Here is a 23692-nt window from a genome sequence, read left to right as displayed (position 1 = left end):
GCAGGGCTCCGGGCCCGAACCTGTGCGGGCAGAGCGCCCTGGCGCCCGATGCAGTGTCAATCTTCCACTCCAGGGACGCCCTAGCAGGTCACAGGAAGTTTTCCTGGGGGACGGGTCCCGGCAACAAGTCTGACGTGGGGCCAGGAGGGGCCGGGTGGAGCCGAGCTCCGCGGCGGCCGGTGAATCAGAGGCGCCGGGGTCGGCCCTCCCAGAGAGTGCTGGGGAGGAGCAGCCGGGAGGGTGACCACAGCCACTCAGGGCTCGCCTGACCGGGAGGGGGTGACGTCATCGTAGTTGGGAGGTTTTCTGAAGGCTCCGCCAATGGGAGGCAGGCGAAGTGGCTGTTGTCTGTAGCTCCTGGCCAGTACTAACAAAGCAAAAGGGGGCTCGGTTGTCGGTGTAGAACCAATGGAAAACAGGGAAGGGCCACGAGGCGGAGTTGCGAATCCTGTCACCAATTGGGGAGAGGGGGAGGAGCCCGGGCCTTGTCAGGCGCGGCCAACCAGCGAGGGGCGCGGACTCTGGTGGGCGGGGCCGCGGTGTCCTTCCCCAATGGGACAAGGCCAGGGGCGGGGCATTCTCTGGGGTGCCCAATGAGGAACGAAACCCAAGCAGGCCTGTCAAGAGAAGGGGCTGGGGGCGGGGGGATGGTGAGTCGGGGATAAACACTCCGCGGCGGTGGTGGCTGCTGCTCTTCTCTAGGTTCTGTCACGGTGTCGGCGGTACCCCGCTCACCAGCCCCCTCCCCCTATCCGGCGAGCGTGGCCGCCAGCGAAGCTGCGGTAACCCTGCTCTGCGGGGTCCACAGCGGGGCGCAGGTGTCCAGCGCAGGCGGCGAGCCCGTGGGCAGTGGGGGTTGGTCCCGTGGCTCCGGCCCCCGGTGCAGAATGGCGACGGCGGTTCGGATGAACATCCAGATGCTGCTGGAGGCGGCTGACTACCTGGAGCGCCGAGAGAGAGGTGCACAGGGCCGGGAGGGGTCCGGCCCGAGCCGGGGCAGGGACTCTGAGGTGTACTGCCGCGGGTCGGAGCGCCCAGCCGCTCCGGGGGTGGTTGGAGGCGCGGAGAGAGCCACCGCGAGCGCTCCCAACCCCTCCAGCTCTCCCCACGCGCGGTCCGAAGGGAGCCACGGCTGCCCCTCGGGCAATGAATGAGGGTGGGAACGGGGGCGCTGACCCCAGGGTCCCAAGCGACGCCCCCTCCTACACCGTCGCCGGTAGGATGCCCAGGGACCCTTCAGCCAGGCCCTTGGTTTACCTCAACGGGCTCGTCCCAGCCGGACCCCAAGCGGGCCTGGCCCCTGGTCTCCCCTCCTCAGGAGCAACACCTCCCCAACCTGCCGCTCCCCTGCCGCTCTGTTTTTGCTCCTCACCGGAGCCTGGGGCTGGTCCCACTTAACACTCCAACCTGCTGGACGTTGCTAATGAGAAACCCGGGCTCCACGAGCTCAGCGACTTGCTGTGTCTTTCTCAACAATGAGCAGCTGGAATACTCCTTACACCTGCTCCAAACTGAGGGTATTCACACAATTTGGGGGGTGGAGGGGAAATCATTGTTCCAAGAATTCCACCTTGCTCCCTTTAATTATTTCCACACTATTCTCTTAATTAAAAAATAAGGCGAGGGTATTGAATGTTCTGGGCTCATTCATTAACTGGATCCTCCGGTTTTCTAGAAGCTGAACACGGTTATGCCTCCATGTTACCATACAATAACAAGGACAGAGATGCCTTAAAACGGAGGAACAAATCCAAGAAGAATAACAGCAGTAGCAGGTAATTTGGTAAATAATTCTTTCTCCTTTAGATCATTACTGCAGCTGACAGAAACTGCAGAGAAGTTGCCTGTTGTTATTATAACCCTGTAAATACATTAAGTGGCAATCATGATTCAGTAATACACACATGGGCTTAAGCCATAGGATGAAGCTGTCCTTCTGCTTGAGTTGAGGGGACTGAAAAGAAAAGAGAAATGAAAATGTTTTAAGTTTCTTTATGAACTTTTTTTAAAATTTGCTTTTCTTCCCTTTTGGAACAAAAATCTGTGGAAACTCCCAGTGAGATTTGCAGCAGTGACATTTTGCCTTCAGAAATTACAGATTTAGAGCAAGTAGTTGAAAATACCTGCTTTTTCATTTTTTATAGTGAAGATTTTATAAACATGTTAAAGTATCTTGGCATAGGTGCTAGGGGTTTATATTTGATTGTAAATTAAATACAGTGGTTTCTCTGATAATCTACCACATCCATAATGGCAAAAAGGAATGACAAAGGTTAAAATCTACTTCTTTGGTGATTGAAAAAATATATATAGTATTAAAATATCAATATGCTACAACCTTTCATATAAGCCTTTTGGTTCTTAAAATCTGTGACTCTCCTTGGGAAGTATTTGGGCAGTGAAACAACACGTTGAAGTGCTGCACATTGTTCCTGGTACAGGAACTGCTTCTGGCCCCTCTTCTCCCCTCTTTTCTCTTAAAAATATGTTAACTAGGAAATCTGTTTATTTAAATCCACTCATAGATGCATTCAATTATACCTTCCATTCCATTAAATTAAATTCATGGACATTTTCATCACTGATTTAGAATCCTTATCTCTCCTGATCCTCATGAATAACACTCTGCAAGGAGGTGCATTTGGTTAGCCTCTGTGGCATAATACAGACCACTGAAAGCCCAGAGGTTCCCATATAAACATGAAACTAACCTATTCTTTCTGACTCTTCTGTCCTTGATTCACCCCCATTGTTCTTAGTGTTGGTGGAACCACGGGATGTGAGCAGCACACATGTGCTGAGCTCTTGAATTGGAAGGCACGTGAAGAATGAACCTGGTAATTAATTACCTGGTGGTTTTTCCTTTCCCTCCCAACTTTAGCATTACCTGAAGGTAGTAGCCAACACATGGGTGTTAGACCCTTTAAGAAAGATGTTAGTACGCCTTGTATTGTGAAATATTAGAAACAATTAAGCTGTGTTATATGTTACAGTATTAATTTTTCAATTTTTATTTGGAAGAACTTAGAGCCCTTTTAGTTTTGTTTTTGAGGGGGTTTTTTTTAGTTAGTACATTTGTTGCTTTTATTCTTCTCTGCTCTTGTCTAATGATTTTGAGAGGAGTTGATTACATTAGTAGTTAAGGATTGATGCCTTAGCTTCCCCTCCCCGCCCCCCAAGTTTCCTAACTTTCACAGGAAAGGTATATGTGTGTGTCAGGGGTATTCAATGGTAGAGAGAGGAAAAGCAAGAAATGCTGAAGAGAAGTGGCTTAGTCCCAAGGCTGGAAAAAGGGCCAGTGTCCCCTGGGATCATTAGGAAATAAAAATAATAGTTGAGAATTTCAAGCCAAGAATCCTGACTATTTCTCTTCTCTTTAATATCTACCAGTATTTCTGAAAAGTGGCTGCAAACCCTGATTCTTTAGAAAAGTTCTATTCTGTGGACTTGATTTGTTTTCCAAGGTTAGAGACAGGGGAACTATCACAGCTGTCCATATTCTTGACTAATAATGAGTGAGTGTAATATCTTCATGTGGTGCAAGCATCTCTGAGAGCCCGTGATTAACCCCGGAGATGGCACCAAGCAAACATATGAAGCAAGAGTAGGTTGTATTGTTTAAATGTGATCACTTCCTTCTTGACCTATTTGCAATGACTCTTGCCTGAGCAATAAGACATCTCCCCAGAGGTTGAAGTTTGACCCCTTGAATTGCAGTTTGAATTAGTTGTGTATCCAAGGCCATATATGCTCAGTACTTGAATTGAGGTGAAGACTAGGGAGAGATGACTACTGGTTTATGTAACCATTGGATAACAATTTAATTTTGTTAATCAAGTTGAAATTCTGTGCTCTTTGTGAAGTCTTGGGGTGCTTTTGTTTAAACAATAAAATATAAAATTTAGCCACATATCAAACTACTTGAAAACTGAAAATTCAGATTTTAATAAAATTTCTTAGTTGCTTATTTAAAAAAACAAGAACAAATGAAATTGTGAATACTGATTCTTTTAGAATCTTCCAGAGTGCTGGAATACAGGAAAGTGGCTTTCTTTCCTACTGATTTTTGAAATCAGTTGCTCAATATTTAGAATCAAAATCGAGAGCTTGTAAAAGTATGTATTGTTAAATTGGTAGAGCAGGCATTGGCACTCATGTGAAAGAGGAAGTTCAAGACTTTCCACCCAGTTGTTTTATGAGACAGTGCCTATGTAGCTTGTCAACATAGGGAGTCTTTTTTAACTCAAGGACTTCTCCCTTTCTCAGTATTCTGCTTGGCTTAGCTATATTTTTGTTAGAATATATTTTTAAATGGTGACATTTAACCTTTATCAGTGATTCCAGAGTATTCAAGTCTTTGATAATGTCATGGAAAATAATTTTGACATCGGATGCCTATGTATCATATAATGCTTTCATTAAATATATAAATGTTTGCCCATCACCAGAGTTGACAGGCAGTCTCTGGTCATTTTTTTTGAGAGACCTGATTTTTTATTAAAGATTAGCTCCATTTCAGTAAATCAAATGCCCTCGCAATGAGGCATAAGCCCCCTCATAAATAAATCACTATGTGTTCAACACTATTAGTTTAATCAAATAAGATCTGTAGAGTCTAAAATGGTTCAAAGTTTGGAAGAAGTTGTGTTTGCTATGGAATATTTAAAAGTTTATCTGGGGGGGAATTCTGAATTTTTTTTTAACGTATCTTCAAAGAATTCAGAAATTTGGGGGAAGAGTACCCTGAGTGCTGTTATTTTCTACAATCAGAGACCATATTCTTTTCAAATACCCACCCTCCTACAATCTACTGAGATGGTCGTTATCTACAGTTAACAAGGAAATCTTGACCAGCTGTTGTCATATACTTTCATCCATTTAAAATATCTGTCAGACTTTGAACTTGTTATTCCCTGTTAAAATTAAAATGCCACGTGCTTTAAAGCCAAAGGTTTGCTGTAGAAGCTAGATTCTTGTTAACTCCAATATCCTGCTGGTCATTGCAGGAAGTAAATCTTCTGAAAAAATGCTGAGGGATAACCAAGTGAACCAATGAAAGGTTTTTTTTTTTTTTTTTTTTAAGATTTATTTATTTATTTTATTATACAAGCACTGGGTACAGTCAGAAGCGTGGGAGGGTGAGAGAATTCACCAGAGCCAGAGCAGGGAGCAGAGCAGGCAGAAGGACCGAAGTACACTGCTGAGGGGAGCAGCAGGCGGCAGGAGAGGTCTGCGCGCCATGTGGGACCCTCCTCTGGTGGCCGGGGAGCAGCCGGGGATCGAACCGGCGCTGCAGAGGCTGTGGGCAGCTTTGCAACCCAGCGCTCAACCGCTGCGCCACTGGGGAGGCCCATGAAAGCTTTTAAGTTAACCAATTTTAAGGTCTATGTAGCCTTTGTCTAGAAAACAAGTATTCCAAAATTTGAAATGTCATTATTTTGTTGTTCCTTATATATAAAAATTGGTATCCCAAGAGCCTTGTAGAAGAGAAGTTTTAGTGCTGGATTGGAAATTTCCCATTTCAAGAACACACATAGGCCCTTACCCCTCCCTCTCCACACACACACACCCTTGGCCTGGTGTGAATGAATTTGGTGCCCCTAATATAAATAAGTGACTGGCTGGGCATTCACAATGTAGTGTTCCTCCATGATTACTGAAGAATTGATTTTCTAGACACAGTAAAGTTTTTAAGGACCCACAGAAGTCATGACCTGAGCCAGGGCACAATTCTCAGAACTGGTTAGATTCCAGAGAATTTCCATAGGAAAGGTCAAGATTGGGTTCCTTTATAATGCTGGGAGCATTCTCAAATTTATAACTATTTAGGAAGAATTTGTGTGAGGAGGGCGCTAATGTGACATTGACTTGTGATTTTGTGGAAATCTGTCCATAAATTCTTAGAACTAGACCTTATATTCAAGGCCAGCCATAAACACACTAATGATATGATTTCACTTCTCCCACAGCTTTCATCCACAGCTCTCTAATCACAATGCTACCTGATTGATCCACGCTTGTTCAGTAAATAATTAGCAATAAGTTTTATTCCCATTTTATGGAGGGGTTAGCCAAGGACAGGATGGTAGAGAATTTTTTTTTCTTCTGTAGTACCAGTCAGTGGCAAAGACGGACTTCAAATTCCACCAAACTAATGCTTTAACCGGTTCATCTTTATGTCAAACTAAGTTTTGGAAGCCTGTTCCTAGCCATTCCAAGAGTAGAAACTTTCAGAAGGTTGTACCTGATAAAATAGTCACTTCAGGGAGTAGACAGATTGAGGGAAGAGGGCTTATTTTAAACAGTGTACAACTGTCCTATAATCTACCAACTTAGCCTTCAATTTTATCTAACGCTACACCTAGAAAAAACTGCAGGTCCAGGGTGGGGGTGCCACCTCCAGCCTAAAGAAAGCTGTGCGTTGTTATGTAAGTTTACATCACCTGTGCAGCTGGCTTTCTTTGTATAAATAGACCCCCTTTATTCCTTTTCTTAAAATGGAATAATTTTCTACGAGGGAATGCCTGCTCTTAGTTTGTCACTTCTTCTTGAACTCTACTTTAGATATTTACGTTTTTTTTTGTTTGTTTTTGTTTTTTTTTTTAAAGTTATTTAATCCTTTACCGTCTCAGTCTTTTTTTTTTTTTTTCAAGATTTATTTATTTATTTATTTATTTATACAAGCACTGGGTACAGTCAGAAGCGTGGGAGGGTGAGAGAATTCACCAGAGCCAGAGCGGGGAGCAGAGCAGGCAGAAGGACCGAAGTACACTGCTGAGGGGAGCAGCGGGCGGCAGGAGAGATCTGCGCACCATGAGGGACCCTCCTCCAGTGGCCGGGGAGCAGCCGGGGATCAAACCGGCGCCGCGGAGGCTGCGGGCAGCTTCACAACCCAGCGCTCAACCGCTGCGCCACTGGGGAGGCCCCTATTTATGTTTTTCTAACTCCCCAAATAGACTGGTTTCTACAGTAGAGCTGACTGGGGTGTTCTCCTGTTCTGTCTTCAACCAATTTTGGAGAGAAAGACGTTAAAATAATTGTGTTAGTGTTCAAGTAGTCCTTTAAGACTAGAATAATCTTACTCTCTTTGTTCCCTCTTTCAGATCAACTCACAATGAAATGGAGAAAAATAGGTGAGTTGGGGATTTTGGGCATGGGATGGGGGAGGGGTGTTTTTTGATGCATTCTCTGGTCATTAAGCTGAGACTTAGTCGTTCTTTTTGACTCTTCCCACAAGTAGCACTTGGTTTAAGAGTTCACTCAGCTCTCTAAGCAGCATTACTTATGAATCACTTAGGTAGATAAAGAGCTCACCAGTTCAAAGACCACACTCTAGCCCTTACCTTTACCACCTGCTCCTCCCTAGGAGTGCCTTTCTATGTGACTGTTCCACAGGCCAAAGCCTTTTAGGTCATGGGCAGCTTTTCCAGATAGTGTTTTTAAAAGATTACATGCTCCTGAACATATCATTGGCAGTGCTGTCAAGTATATACACACAGTATGCATGTGTGTGTATATACGTTTGCAATTTACTTGTAAATAAAGATTCTCAACATTCAGGCAGATATGTGCATAACAGGAGTTGGAGATGCTGATCGGTTAGAGCCAGTTTGCCAGCCTCCCTTGGCTTCATCCTGCTATGAGTCTGAGCTGATCTTTCTCACCTAGTTTGCCTCTTGCTGCTTATTCTTTATTTTCCAAGTCAGGCTTGCCCTTCCTTCAGTGATGTAGCCTAGTGGTTCTCAACTTGGTTTACATATTAGTGACTTGCAGAGTTATTAAATGTTCTTTTAAAAATATTTTTGTATTAAATACATCATATACAAATAGTTGGGGGGTGGGCACCTTTTTATTTGTGCTGATTTTACAAAATAACATTTTTGTTATAGAAGTTTTCAAATATACAGGAGTGAATGTCATCAGCCTCTAAGTAGCCTCACCCAGCTTCAGCAATTATCAACATTTTGCCAACTTCAGTAATCAGAACCACCCCTTTTCCAATGGAGTATGTTAAAGCAAATCTTCTATCTCAGCAACGATTCCTTTTTTATTTAAAGATTTATTTATTTATGCAAAAAAGAACTGGGGTACAGGCCAGAGGGGTGGGGGGTGAGAGGATTCACCAGAGACAGAGTAAGGAGCAGAACAGGCAGATTGACTGAAATACACTGCTGAGGGGAGCAGTGGGCGAGACAGGAGAGGTCTGATGTGCCATGTGAGTAGCTCCCTGGCTCCCAGCATGGGATCGAACCCATGCTGCAGTGGCTGCAGATAGCTTCATAGGCTGTGTTTTAACCCTTGCAGGGGTTAAATAGGGAGGCCCTATTTTATTTATTTATGCATACAAGAGCTGGGGTATAGTCCAGAGGTGAGGGGAGGGGATGGGGGTTGGTTAAGAGGAGTCACCAGACACAGAGTGGGGAGTAGAACAGGCAGACTGATTGAAATACATTGCTGAGGGGAGCAGCGGGTGAGTCAGGAGAGGTCTGCTGTGCCATATGTGTTAGCTCCCTGGCCGGGGATTGAACCCATGCTGCAGTGGCTGCGGATAGTTTCATAGGTTGCATCTTAATCCCTTGTGCCACCAGGGAGGCCCATATCTCAGTAAAGATTCTTTAAGAAGATCATAACCACTTGTTTTTCACGCTGAAAAAAAAAAAAATTCATTGTGGAGTTTTAAAAACAAAAAGCAAATGCCCAGCCTTCACCCCTAGCAATTCTCATTTAATTGGGTTGAGACTCTGCACTAGTATTTTTTTTAAAAGCTCCCAGGTGATTCTCATGTGCTGCCAGGGCTGCAAACCATCAAATAAACCTCCTCCTGGCTTCTGAGCTCCCCTCCATTTGAAATGTCTGCACCAAGCGGCTCTCTCAGTGCCCTGCACAAACAAGATGATGTGTAGTGATGATTTTCTAAATACACGTGGTTCTTTCATAAAACCCTCTAAAGAGGGAGCCTGACTCTGAAAGTCGAGCTCTGAATGACTTGTTTCATCAGTGAAAGTTTCATCTGATCAGGGAAAGACTCTAGGAAGGAGCCTTGGAATTGGGTGAACATGCAGGGTTAGTGTGAGAGAGAGGGAGTGGACAAGATGGTAAGTATGTTTCTCCCTTTCTTCCGCCTTCCCTTTTAATTTCTCTGCCATTGTGAGATTCCCTTAAGCTGTAGGCATTTATATGTCATGAACTGGAAACGCAAAAGTCTTTGCTAAAGATGGAAAGGAAGTGAGATGATGTGCCTTCACTTTCGCAAATGTAGGTTCTTGTCCAGCTTCCTGTCTTTGGGATAAAGTAGGTAAACTGGGACTGTCTGTGCTAAAGTTTTCTAGCTCCCTTTCTTCCCCTCTCACATTGTTCTTAAGCAGGTATTTTTAAATTATCAAGTCACTTCAGGGAAGGGCTCTTAGGTTTGCTTCCTTTGTGCCTTTTCCCTCTGTAGGAGCCACAGAACGTTGTTCTTATTTATTTATTTATTTAATTTTTATTTGTTTGTTTGTTTTGTTTATACAAGCACTGGGTACAGTCAGAAGCGCGGGAGGGCGAGAGAATTCACCAGAGCCAGAGCAGGGAGCAGAGCAGGCAGAAGGACCGAAGTACACTGCTGAGGGGAGCAGCGGGCGGCAGGAGAGGCCTGCGTGCCATGCGGGACCCTCTGCCGGTGGCCGGGGAGCAGCCGGGGATCGAACCGGCGGCGCAGAGGCCGCGGGCAGCTTCGCAACCCAGCGCTCAACCGCTGCGCCACCGGGGAGGCCCAACGTTCTTATTTATTTTAGTAGCTCAGGGATGGTTATTTTCTGCCTAGCGTGTCCCCAGAACTTGTGCTCAGTACTGAGTTCATAATGGATCTTAATCAGCACAGCCCCGTCCTGGAGAAACGTGGCTGGTCTAATGGAAGGCAAAGGCAGTTTCAGTTAATACAGTGAGCACTAAGACAGGTATGCACAGGAGGCTGTGGAGGTAAGTGTTCTAGAAAACTAGATGCCATGTCACTCCTGGGCAGCTGCTTCTCGTCTGACTACTTCTGTGGGTCACTCAACTGCTTGTTGAGAGCTTGGTTATCTAGTTTCTTTATTGTTCTTTCTTTTTTGGAATTTGATCTTTTAAGGCCTTGATAATTCTTTCTCTGGTCTAGAACATGTGAGAAGAATTCAAATTTACTTAATTTGACCATGCATTGGTTGCTGCAGCCCATAAAGTTAAAGTTATTAGAGTCTCTCCTAACTACTAGTGTGGATGCTTAAGAATTGTAGGGGTTTGAGGTCAAACAACTATTCCTGGAGTCTTGCTATTTTTAGTAGCCAAATCCTATGAAAGAATACCACTTTGTGACATATTAATATACCTTAGACTTTTTTTTACCATAACACATCACATTTTAAAAAGATTGCCATGGCTCTTTTTTAAAAAAGTCAAATTAGGAAAAGAATTTAACAATGGGAATTTTTTTTTTTCTGCCTTGATATTGAAGAGTTGATTATCCTTGAGTTAGTTTTTTAACAGAAACCTGTCTGTGGTGCTTTAAAGATTCAGAATAATTGGTATTGTGGAGGATATTACATTTAATACTGCTGCTTTTAGTAAACTTGTCCTTGGTAGGAAGATAAAAGACTTCTAGCACGGTGGAGATGAGGACTGGTGGTGGTGGCGGTGGCAGTGGCAACAGTAGAAAATTTTGAGAAATATAGAAAATCCTGCTGAAAAATTAAATCATCCATAATTCTAGCAGCCAGGGGGGACAAATGGAACTTTAAGATCTATCTTTTCAATTGTTTCAAAATATAACTTTAAAAGTAGTTTAATGTAGAAAATTAGAAAGTTCAGAAAAGCACAATGAATATAAAATCATCTATAATACACCTTGCAGTGGTAGCAACTGCTAACATTGCTGCTGAGTTCTATGTCCATCGAGACCTTTGTCATACTTTCTTTTTTTTAAAAAATTTATTTATTCATACAAGCACTGGGTACAGTCAGAAGTGCGGGAGGGTGAGAGAATTCACCAGAGCCAGCGAAGGGAACAGAACAGGCAGACTGACGAAATACACTGCTGAGGGGAGCAGCTTGGGCAGCAGGAGAGGTCTGTGCACCATGTGGGACCCTTGCCCGGCGGCCGGGGATCGAACCGGGCGCTGCAGAGGCTGCGGGCAGCTTCACAGCCCAGCGTTCAACCGCTGCATCAACGGGGAGGCCCTGTCATACTTTTTAAAAAATGCTTATGGACCATATAGTAGCAGATTTGTAACTTCTTGTCAAGCTACATCATGAAAATTCTCATTATCACTAAGTCTCCTTTTTGGCCTAACTTCTAGTAAATGTCCAGACTGCATCATATGGATGGGCAATTACTCCTAACCAATCCCTATTTTTGATTCTTCCTAGTGTTTTGCTGACACAAATATTGCTTCCTTATACTAACTTGTGGATAAATTTCTCAAACATCATAATTTCCTTAGGATAAATCTATCATTGTTGAATGCATGATAAACAGGTTGTGATTTTTGACTGATGGGTTACCTGCCAGGCGAGTTATAGGCAGTATTTTCTATATCTCTTCACAAGTTTATAATTCAAGACCTTTATGAATCTAAAAACAAAATATACAACTTGTCTTAATTTGCATTTATAGTACTAGTACATTTATAGGTTAAACAGTTTTCTTATTTTTGTGTGTGCATGAGTTAAAATTACCTATTAAATAACCTTTGCCAATTTTCTTTTTTTGCATAGAAGAACTGGGGTGTAGGCCAGAGGTGTGGGGAAGTGAGAGGATTCACCAGAGACAAAGTGGGGAGCAGAACAGGCAGATTTACTGAAATACACAGCTAAAAGAAGCAGTGGGCCGGACAGAAGAGATCTGCTGTGCCATGTGTGTTAGCTCCCTGCTCAGGGATCAAACTAAGGCCACAGGGGTGATAGCACTGAGACTTAACCCCTAGGCCACCAGGGAGGCCTATTTTTGCCCTATTTTCTACTGAGGATTTTATATTTTTCTTTATTTTGAAAAGATTCTATAATATAAAGATTAAATATGTATATTGCGTAACTTGTCCAGTTTATCACTTACCTTTACAGAATTAGTCTTGCTGTTTGAAGTTGCTGTCTCTGTTGTCTGTTTCTAAACTAGTTCTGTTCCACCCATCCATCTGCTCTTCCTGTGCCAGTGTACATTGTTTCCATCTTTGCTATTTTTCATGTGTTTCAGGATCTCTGGTAAATGGAATCTAATCCTTCCCTTTTTTAACTTTATCGTGTTCTGAGCTATTCTCACCACATTGTTTTGCCTGATGAATTTTATAATAAATTCAACAGTTCTCCATCCCCAAAATTCCTTTGAGGTCTTTAAAACTGAAATGAAGTAATTCCAATATAATGTAACTTTTAAAAGTTCATGGTACATATTAGATCTTTCTATCCAGGATGTGATATGTGCCATTTATTCAAATTTCCTTTCTTGCCTCTAAGTTTTGTAATGTTCACATAGAGTTCTTACACATTTGCTGTAAAAGGTATTCCTAGGTTTATGTGTTTTTAAAGTGTTACTGGTTTCCCACTATAGTCACTAAATAACTATTGACGGAATATAGGAAATATTTTTATCTTTTGTTCTTACATGACCTTTAGTGATGACAGTTCTGCCATTTCCTTCTCTTAGCTGGGAATCCCTCTGACTTTGAATGCCTTTCAATACGTTCTTCAGCAAATGGAGACCATGAATGCATGAGCTGCAGTCTGTAGGTCAGGAGTCAGGTGCTAGAATGGACTCTTTCAAAAGAAAATTCTGGCATCTCCTTTAATAGTAGACACTCGTTTTTTCTGGAATGGTACATATGCAGGCCTTGCTGGAATTAGGCAGCTGGTCTAAGAGAGATTACCACTGCCAGCGTCGTCTGACCCAATGACAAAAGATTTTTGGGTGTGCTCTGTGAGGAGGACTCAGCAGCCTGATCTAAGCTGTTGTTTTCATTTGGTCAAACAGTATTTTTCATTAGCATCTGGTCTGGCATGAGAAGCCATCCCTGTCAGGTTTCTTCTGGTAGAATATTCTAATTGAATGCAGGTCCCTATAGTTGTTTGTTTTGGGTTTTGGCTTTTCAGATGGCCAGGCTCCTTATATCAGAAGATAGGTCCTAAGTCCTGGTATGCATTGCACCACTCTTACTGCTTCTGAACTCCCTTGACCACATTCAGATTTCACTCTAGGATGTTGTAAGATTGTTTTGTTGCCACATGGTACTGAGGGCACAGCCTGGTTATTACAAAGGCAGGGCATGTAGATATTGTTATAAATCTGGTCTATGTTGATGGTGTAGAGGAGCACTCAGAATGGTACCCCTAGAATCTAACTTTCCCGGACCACACCTCTTGAGTAGATGGCATCTGCCCTTGGAAGAACTTGAAGAGACATATGCTGCTTATTTAGCCAGTTTGCATCTCCTCCCTTGGTGCGCTGGTGAACTCCATGACTTTGTCATTGACAAAAGTAGTCAAAGGGTGAGACAGAGACAGCAAGTACCAATTATAATACAGATTTCATATTTTGTTTAAAAAACTGGTCTCGAAGTATTAACGAGACATACTTTCACGTATCATACTTTCTATAAATAATTGATCTTATAAATTTAAAATTTAGCCACACGAATGGCTATTTTATGCATTGCTCATTGAATGGCCGTGCCCCCCACACCCGAAGCTAGCATATATAACTTCCTTTGTCTTTTTCACAAAGATGGCAATCACAATTATATGATAGCTTGAGTTGATGTTTTTGGCAGTTGTTTATAAAGGGGTCCTTCAGGAAAAGGAGGAGGGTACTTTTCTCAAAGCAACCCAGGGAGACTTTGCTCTCAACACATAACCTAGAGGTTAGGATGTTTTGTGATCTGTAATCACTTTAGGGAAAAGTTTTTGATCCCCTAAGATTTATATCTTCTTACTGTACACTAAATGACCTCTTTTGTAAACTGTACATAATATGCAGTTTATATATAGCTGTATCTGAAAATACTTTTATTCAACGTCCAATTATCCTACAGGATTTATGAAGCTATTTATATGACTAAATCTGTGCCCACACAAAAACAGGAAATGGTGAAACCTTATCATTAAACAGACGATTTTTTATGTAACTTTTTTTCTTTGGTTAATAATCTCAGGATTAATTTTAATGCAAGTGTTGTACTCAGTGAGGTTCTGCGTATTGTGTTAAGTAGATGCTCCCTCAAAGAGAAAGGAGGTTAGTTACTAAAGATACCAGGTTTTATTCTTATGTCAGCATCTGCAGATGATTATTATTTCTAGACTTTAAAGGGTTAACATGAAATTGAAGACTTGGTCTCTTCCATTGTTTGGTAATGTAAAAAACACAGTGCATGAATGAATGAATGAATGTAATCCATCTGGAAAGGAAGAAGGTTATGATAGGCTATGAAAGCTTGAACAGTTTTATGGAGAAGTAAAACAAAACTTGCGGGAGGGAAAAGAACATGTTTGCGAGTGGGCAAAGGGGAGCCCATTTCTTGAATGGAAGAGCTGATATTTGTCATAGTCTGAAGGTATCTCTGACAAATAATTCTGCAATAAATTTTTTACATGTTTGATCAACTAAATTTTTAGCCCCTCAGAGGCAAGGACTTAGTCATGTTCAACATTGTGAATACCTGGGATACCCAGGTAGGATACCCAGCACCTACACAGGTAGCATTGCATAGTAATCCTTTGAGAAATGGTAGTGGACTAAATGAAAGAACCAAGTGTATGTCCCAAGATACCCCCCACCCCCACCCCCGGTCAGCCTGATTAGCTACCCGTCAACTGGCTGCCATCATCTACCCTCTGCCCTGACCTTATCATTGTTTTTTTGTGTGTCATACAGTTTACTGTGAAAGTCAGAGAGAGTAATTTTCAGTTTCACCTTCAGTAAAAGAGTAACCACTGATAACAGTGCCTCCCTCAAAACGCAGCGATACAGGCACACACGTACCTGGCCTGACCGTGTCCAAGTAAGCAAGCACTAGGAGGAGGAGCACCGTCTGCCCACTTCCTTAATGACTTCCTTCACTTGGCTATTTAGTTTTCCATAATTCACAGCTGACAAGAGTTAAGGAAAACTGTATTAGACTTGAACCTCCTATTCTGCCATTTTCTGAAAAATTAATTCTCTCCTCCAGGGTTTGCAGTTACCTCCATTTTATGTTAAATTAATTCATAGTTATTCTTAGGTCTGTTACTAGGGACCTTTTAGTCGGGTCACTTGATTTGTCCATTTCTGTATTAGTATACACTGTCTTTAATTATGGAACCTTTATAATACAATTTAATAGCCAATATGGCACATTCCTCCTCATTATTACTTTTTCAAAAATTTTGGCAGCCTCTCACACATTTATTCTTCCAGATGAAGTTTAGACTAATTTCCTAGCATTAAAAATAATGCTGATACTTAGATTTTTTTCTTAGAATTATGTACTTTTATAGTCTGGGTGACAGTGACATTTTTACTTTGAAGGTTCCTATCTAGGAATGTGCTTTTTCCATTTGCTCAGATTTTCTTATGTCTCAGCAAAGTTTTATAGTTTTCTTCTGAGATCCTTCCCAAACTGTTAGGTGTGTTCCTAAATAGGCAATGTTTGCTTTTTTTTTTTTTTTTTGCTATTGTGCATAATGTATCTTTCTAGATAAGGAGAGCACATTGGATTTCCATGCCCCTATGTTTCTTTTCCTTTGCCAGAGCAGTGGAGATGCAGGCAGGAGCACAGGTGTGCTCAGAGGCTCGCACGTGGAGCAAGTGAAGTGAGGCGTGTGCTTCCCTCTGAACCTTTTACCCCTGCCCTCTACATGATGTGGGTGGCCACAAAGGAGTCTTTTACTTTTGCATTCATTAGCTGTATAAAATCTTTGCTAATTTTTTAAATGTAAAAAAAATAGTACCTTTAGCATAAGTAATATGTGTTTCCATAGAAACAGGGTTAGATTTTTCCATTAAATCTTTTAATGGCAAAAGATGTCCATTTTCTCTAAGGAAGAGTTCAGTGAATTGGGTTTTAGCAGAGCACCTCTATCTACCTAGTGAGACACTCTGAGTTCCCTGTTGATTTTAAAAAGAGTATTAGAGTGCTATAATTGCTGTTTGTTCCTGGTAATTATCCTTTTACAGAGGAACCTGGGATTGAAAGAATAGCTGCTACCATATATGGAGCGCTCCATGTCAGCTCTGGCCAGGGGCTTCCAGACCTTGTCTCAGTTACACTCCTCCCAACAGCCCTCCTGCTTGCACTGTCATCCTCCCCACAGCTGAGGCGATGAAGCTGCATGGAGTGAAGTTATTCACTCAAGGTCACACCGGGAGACCTGGCAAAGCCAGGATCCTAAACCTTGTCTCTTCATTGCTATGCTAACGTGGTTTTATGGTTACTGGCAAATTCATAATATAAAAATTTAAATAGAAATTTCTTTTAGAAAGTACTAAAGAGAAGTTAGTTATCACCAGTTATGGGTGACGCCTGATTCTGAGGGCCATTGATTACAGTTCAGATCAAAGATTGGTTTCTTTATGCCACTATAGACCAAAGGTGTATCAGTCCATTCAGAATAAAGTGATGTTCCTGAAGAGTCAGCAGCTGACAGGTGTCAAGGTGCGTGACCTAGGTCCAAAGTAGTTGGCTCAGTGAAGAAAGTAGTAGTTGGATGAGAGATTGAGTATTCAGCACAACCCTTTTCTGCTGGGAATGTGGAGCTGGGAGGCAGCTCTTGGCAATAGGAGGGCTGTCTGCAGAAAGTGTGATGGGAGGGAACGCACAGAAGAGTCAGAATGAAGTACCACATGGTCTTGTTGTAAAGAGAGTTAGACCTGGTTCAAAATAGGACACTGGGTCCCTCCTAGAGAACCATAACCCCTTAGTAGGGGAGTGATCAGATGAGGGGATTGCTGAGACAGATGCCCCTCTGCTTGTTTAAGATCTGAGCACTCCAGGGGTGCTGGTGGCACCTGAAGGATTCCCCCACTGGTTGGGGGTCCTCAGTGGGAGCTGTTACAAGGACCTGTTGGCTTTTGCTCCTGGTTCAGAAATTGAATTTCACTACAGTGGGATGGAACAGAACCTGCTTAATATACTCCTCCCTCCCTGTGGTTGGCCCTGGCCAGGGGATGTGTCTGCAGGCGGTGGCAGATGGGCAGGACAGCCATTAGGTTGGAGCATTGAGGCCCGAGAGAAGGCCTGTGCAGGCACTGCCAAAGACAAGTTGGCTTTGGGTCCCTGTAAAAATCAAGAAAGCACTCTGGTCCTATTTTCATAGAACTAGGCCAGAAAACACTGAATGAACATGTATTATCCTCAGCCTGATTAGTCAAATGGCTTGATTTCTAGCTTCACAACTCGGTTGCTCTTTGGAAGCCCACATTTGGGTGGTGAAATTTGTACTTTCGAGACTAAACTCCCTGAGTAACTTGAAATGACCATGCACGGAAAGATGACATTATTATATTTTTATCAATAGACAAACTTCCTAAAAAAATTACACACTCATATCTATAGATAAACCCACATCATAAAAGGACTAATATGACACTATCCTGAATCATGCAGTCGCTGCAAATAACAAGCAGGCTAAAAAATGTCTGAATACAATTCAAATGTTTGAATTCAGTTTCCTAGTTTGGCAGTTAATCTGTTAGCTCTGGATTTTCCCCCCTCATTCAGTCATGCGTGAAGCAATCCTCTACAGTGAGTCTTTGCATGTGTCCATTCCATGTGGACAGGTTTTCAGAGCAAATGGCTGCCTTATAAAATAGACATTTGTACTATTAATTTCCCTAGCTTGGGAACAAATGCTTTACTCCTTGAGTTTATCAAGGCTTAGTGGGCTGTTGGAGCACCTAGGATATCTCCTTTAAATTCCAGAAGAAAAATGAGGCTCAGAGCAGATGAGGCTGAGGATTCAAAAGGATGTCTAGTGTACCATTGCCTTGGGGTGCCAAGTCTTGATGTAAAGGATGTAATTTCCTCCATCAGTATTTTGCATGTCAACCTATCTTGGAACTTTTGGAAGCAATGTTCCTCTTTCATCTGCATTCCCACCTTTTACTACTGTGAAATTTTTGAGAAGAAGGAGGAACAAATTAAGTTGTCTCCCAGTTCAGTCAGAGAGTAGCCTCCCAGTTTAGGAGAGCTGTGCTCCAGGTTGCCATGTATGGGCCCTGAACCCTGAGCACTGTGGAAGGTGTATGATGTAGTTGAAATGGACCCTGTCCTCGAGAAGCTTTTAGTCTAGCTGAATAGATGACAGCTCATTCTTCAAACACTAAGCATGTGTGGGGGGAGGCATTATGGTAAGCTGCAACCCAAAATTTCTAAGGAGTTTGCAATGAATAATTAAGCAACTCTCAGTTCAGGCAGGGCAGTGCACTACCCAATGAATAGTATAAACAAGTACTTAGAAGATGGAGGGGTCACTGTGGGCTGGATTCACCTGCGGAGGCTTGAAGGAGGTGGTGGACTGAAGAAAAAACTCCAAATCTTGGCCATTCCTCATATCCATGGTTCTTCTAGAATACCCAGACCAAAGGTTCAGTTAATCAGTTTCCAAAACTTGGGGGGCTCGAGTGCTTCTGGTCAGCCTGTGATTAAAGGTTCTCTCTTCTGTGTATTGCTGTGGCTTCCTCTTCAGCCTTTGTCCGTCCTCCTCACTGTGCTCTTGCGCTGTTCTGCCACACTCCAGCTCAACATGTGGTTTTCTCCAGCTGTTTGGCATGTTTGTCAGTATAGTAATGCCAATGATACACTTTTTCCTTAAATGTTTTTAATTTTTTGAATTGTCATTTACAAGGCTGAAAAACCAAAAAGTATAAAAAAACGAGTAAAGATTCCTTTCCTTTTCTTAGCCTGGACCGACTCTTCCAGAGTCCTCCCTGCCCAGCCGGTTACTAGTTTCTAATGTAATCATTCCAGATTTTATATCCATACAAGAAAACATGAATGTAATTTGCTTTCCTCCATTTTTATTCCAAGATAGCCTGTCACACGCATAGTATGAGATCTTAATTTTTCTAAGACCTCTTGCCTAATAGTTCATAGGGCACATTATCATTCATGTTCCAAAGCTGTTTAGATGTATCATAAAATTTTATCAGTTCAGTCTTTGCTATTACAAAGAAAGCTATAAAGGGCTCCCCACCCCCCTCCGGTGGCACAGCGGTTGAGCGCTGGGTTGCGAAGCTGCCCGCAGCCTCTGCAGCGCCCGTTCAATCCCCAGCCGCCGGCGAGGGTCCCACATGACGCACAGACCTCTCCTGCGGCCCGCTGCTCCCCTCAGCAGTGTACTTCGTCAGTCTGCTTATTCTGCTCTCCGCTCTGGCTCTGGTGAATTCTCTCACCCTCCCGCGCTTCTGACTGTACCCAGTGCTTGAATAAATAAATCTTTAAAAAAAAAAAAAGAAAGCTATAAGGACTAAGCACACACAGAGGTCCTTCACATGTGTAAATACTATATTCAGCAATAAGGTTATGATGATTTTAGTGATCACAGTAGGGGAAAGACAATTCTCACCCTAGCATGGCAATATTTTCTAAATTTGAGTGTCTGTGGGTCACTGTAACCCAAAAACCTGATAGTAGTAGATATTAGCCCCCATCCCAATTCCTGTATTATAGGCAGATTTAATGTTAGAAAGCCCTGGATTTTGCTACTCCTGGGTTTTCACTGAGCTATTTGGTTTCAAAAGATTTTATTTGGCAAAGAGATCATTGGGGCATTTGCCATCATAGCGCCTAGGCAGCTTCACATTCATAAAACTTAACTCTTCTTGCCCACATTTTGGGCCACTCAAACTCAAATGTTCCTGTGGTCTTGTTTTTTGCAGACGGGCCCATCTTCGCTTGTGCCTGGAAAAGTTGAAGGGGCTGGTACCACTTGGGCCCGAATCAAGTAGACACACTACTTTGAGTTTATTAACAAAAGCCAAATTGCACATAAAGGTAAGTATATCCTTGGGGAGTTGTCTTAGCCTCACTTGTGCAGTAAGGGCCAGCTGTTGTTGTATGGGACAGCAAGTGTGTAGCTCCAGGACAGTGCTCCCTTTGGACGCTTCCAGCCTGCCTCATGGATGAATCACAGGCACCCCAAACTCAACACATCCAGAACCCAACTGAATATTTCTCACCCCTATGCACCAGGAGTTAAATGGCCACCCAGCCATCCGATTGTTGAAGCCAGAAACTCCCGTCGTCTATGGTTCTTGCTCCTTAGTCATCTCAGTCATCTCCAAGACCTAAATATTTTTCAGCCTGCTCTGCCTCTACCTTCACCCGACCATCATCACTGTGGTAAACTCCTCAGACGTCTCCCTACATTCCTCTACCCTGACTCCCCATAGCTGCTCTCCTTGCTTCCTGAGAACAGTCCTCCCAAACATAGCACCTTGTTGCAAATTCTTCTGTGCCTCAGGTCACTGTCACCAAACCTGCTTCAGGTTCAGCCTGACCTCGCCCGCCTGTGTGGCAGCCTCTTGCACCCTACGCTCTCCTCTGCTTCCCCGGCTTTCAGTCCTCACACTTGTCATTGCTCTTACCTCAAGGCCTTTGTACAAGCTGTTTCACTGCTTGGTGCATTTTCTCCTCCCTTCTTCACCCAGTTAACTTCTCATCCTTCGGATCTCAGCACAGGTATCACTAGCTCTGGGAAGCCTTCCCTGACCTGATTACCTCCTTCCTCAGGGGTGGGCCTATCATTAGGTGTCTCTCTTGCAGCAGTCGCCATGGCAGATGTTGGTTTGTGTGACTCTTTGGCTGTCTCCATTGTGAGAATGAATGTATACTCCACAACGGAAGCTGTCCTCACCCTGCCTCCCCCACCCATCTGGCATAGACTCGGCCCTCAGTACGTTGCTTGAACAGCACAGGGTAAAGGAGTAGTATGCCCTCTCCTGAGCGCCGTGGCCAGATCACTGTTCAGCACATGTTTATAGTGTAGTGACTGACATGTGTCACTTTAGTTATGGTTAGTAGCCTGTATACATGACAGTTCTGGGGAAAAAGAACCTGTTTAGGGCAAAAGCTTATCAATCTTCTTAATCGTCTCAATAATGAGAAGCTACAGGAGAGGTTTGTAAAAACATGTGGTCTATGGAAATGTTTTCTGTGCTCTTTTGCTGGACAATTTGGAATCAGGATTTCCAGGGCATTAGCTACTTCCTGCTAACAAACAAGTTAGTTGAGTGGGCAGGACAGGAATTAGTATACTGTCATAGGGCCATGTATTTAGAGAAACATTTTTAAGTGGAAATGTGTTTAAGCGCCATCGCATGCAGTGTCCTAGTTGGGACAGATTAGGTGTTTGGGGTGTCACTGCAGACAAGGAGACCTGTCTTTTCAGTATCAAGCCAAGGGCTCCGACTCCCCAGGACCCCCGTGAAGCTCTAGGTCCCCACAGTATTGTCAATACTGAAGTTAGAAGAAAACAGGAGCCACTGACCAGTCAACTTCCCGTCTCTGTGAGAAACTTGACAAGTCACACACCCAATGGCGTCTGAGGAAAACTGGCCGATCTCATTGCTAGAGAGGAAGATGCAGGGTCATTGCCTGTTTTGAAACATGCCTGTGGGCTCCAACCACTACCCCTCTGACTTGCAGAAACTTGAAGATTGTGACAGAAAAGCCATTCACCAAATAGACCAGCTTCAGCGAGAGCAGCGACACCTGAAGAGGCAGCTGGAGAAGCTGGGCATCGAGCGGATACGGATGGACAGCATCGGCTCCACGGTCTCCTCAGAGCGTTCGGACTCCGACCGGGGTGAGCCGCACTCCATGCTCCTCATGTCCTCCCCGCACCCCTCCCCTCCCCGTCCCACAGGTCAGAGGCAGAACAGAGAAGAACTATACCCGTTTGTGATTGAGGGCTTAGTGTGACCTCCAGCAACAAGTCCCTCTCGCCTTCCGTGTCCAAAGCGGGGCCTGCCTGGGGTCGCTTTGTCATCCAGCCTGAGTTTTCTAACGATGACGTCACCAGTGTCTCTCTCTTATCCTCCCTACAGAAGAAATCGATGTTGACGTTGAAAGCACAGACTATCTCACGGGGGATCTGGACTGGAGCAGCAGCAGCGTGAGCGATTCTGACGAGCGGGGAAGCATGCAGAGCCTGGGCAGTGACGAGGGCTACTCCAGCGCCAGCATCAAGAGAATAAAGCTCCAGGACAATCACAAGACGTGTCTGGGTCTCTAAGAGTGGTCGCCCCAGCTGCCTCCAGGATGGTTCTGTCGGATCTGATTAGGTAGTGTATCGGACCTGCCCACGATTCCCTTGCACGTCAACTTCAGTGTACCACCTTTACCAAAATCAGCTTTGTAAGAGTTTTCAAGGAAGTGCTTAGGATTGTGGGTTTCTGACTGCATCCAGTAGCTTCTCTCTCTCTCTCCATAAAAATTCGTCTCTGAGAGACCGTACATTCCAATCAATTTGAAGCACCCAAGAATTCTTAGACCGAATAAGCGACTTTCACATCTCAGCACTTACCCCTTTACTGCCCCCGGGTTGTCTACCAGACCTTTCTTAAAGTTCTCCAGCTCACTATATTACTTGCCTAGCAGAAAATGCCCGAATGTGTCTTGTGCTTAGGAACCTGAAGGAAACAAACTTCTCAAGCTGAGATCCTGATCTCAGAACTCCAAAGTAAGCTTTGAAAGCAGCGTTTGAGAGCACTTAACCATGGACCTTACCCCAGGGAGGAGTCAGGAATACCTCCAGAAAGCACCCCTCACACAGCCGCGCTAACCGCCCGACCCGCGTGTGGAGGAGAGCAGGATTTCTCACCCTAAAACGGACACCTTGATAGCACGTCTCTGGGGCTGCCCAGCTTCTCAAAGTTCCAACCTTGTTTGTTCTCACAAACAAAACGGTACAATCTTTGTGCGATGCTCTTGGGGCCGCGCTGTGTTCTGCTCTCCCGAGGCACATTTCCCCTCGAAGTTTGTTATGCTACTTGTCTCTGGAACATTTTTTTTTCCTACCTCAGAGATAAATGAGATCTCCATTTCCCACTTAACACAAAGTGATTATGCCTCCTTTTTTCCCAAATAAGTGACATTTGGTCCAATTCTAATCTATTTTCCTATTTAACTTTCAGCAATAACTGAGCTTTGGCACTAGCTGAGCTAGTGTCCACCACCAGTGAGAGGAAAAGTCCACATTTCTGCTCTGTTGCAGGTGACAGGAGGGGATGGTACGGAATTACCAGAATTCCTCTCCTTATTTTTGGATATACCCAGAAACTTCTTTATGGAGGCTTTTGGGTTGATAGTTTCAAAGGCTGATTTTTTTTGGGTTATGATTTCTCCCTTAAGTGGTCTCCCACTTTGTAGCATTTTTATTTAAGCTAAAACAGAGCACATGTATATGTACATAAGACACATTAAATCTATAAATACTATTTATTCATTTTATATAAACTAATGTAATGGAAAATAAATTCTTATGACTTTGTGCTTTTATAGATGTCCTAGAAACTTTGTATGTAGGAATCTACAAAATTGACTCATCCCCCTTAATATTTTTGCATTCATATTTTTGAGGTCTTGCTGTTTTCAGCCTCTGCCGAATCTTTTTCATTGAATTTGAACCATTTGTAAAATCTGTGACGCTGAAACAGAGTGTGTGTGTCACAAAGCGATGAGAACATTCCTAAAACCCACTGCAACCTAAGGGC

The 23692-nt window shown here is 43.5% G+C and overlaps 1 protein-coding gene across 3 annotated transcripts; it reads left to right on the top strand.

The window, feature by feature from the left end:
* Positions 1–887: 887 nt before the first annotated feature.
* On the top strand, positions 888–22212 carry MXD1 (MAX dimerization protein 1; the record flags this gene model as incomplete). Of its 3 annotated transcripts, none has more annotated exons than XM_084235206.1 (6): positions 888–960; positions 1676–1775; positions 7104–7133; positions 19856–19970; positions 21624–21783; positions 22028–22212. In XM_084235206.1, 6 exons carry the CDS (start codon positions 888–890, stop codon positions 22210–22212), a joined length of 663 nt encoding a protein of 220 aa, XP_084091332.1. The 3 variants fall into 3 exon arrangements, with proteins under 3 accessions (XP_084091332.1, XP_084091331.1, XP_084091333.1); XM_084235205.1 differs by having other exon boundaries at positions 22025–22212; XM_084235207.1 differs by lacking the exon at positions 7104–7133 and having other exon boundaries at positions 22025–22212.
* Positions 22213–23692: the final 1480 nt, after the last annotated feature.

The sequence above is a fragment of the Talpa europaea genome, assembly GCF_964194135.1.
Source record: "Talpa europaea genome assembly, chromosome: 6".
NCBI lineage: Eukaryota > Metazoa > Chordata > Mammalia > Eulipotyphla > Talpidae > Talpa > Talpa europaea.
The sequence above is the reverse complement of the archived record's forward strand: the minus strand, read 5'-3'. Positions and strand labels throughout refer to the sequence as shown.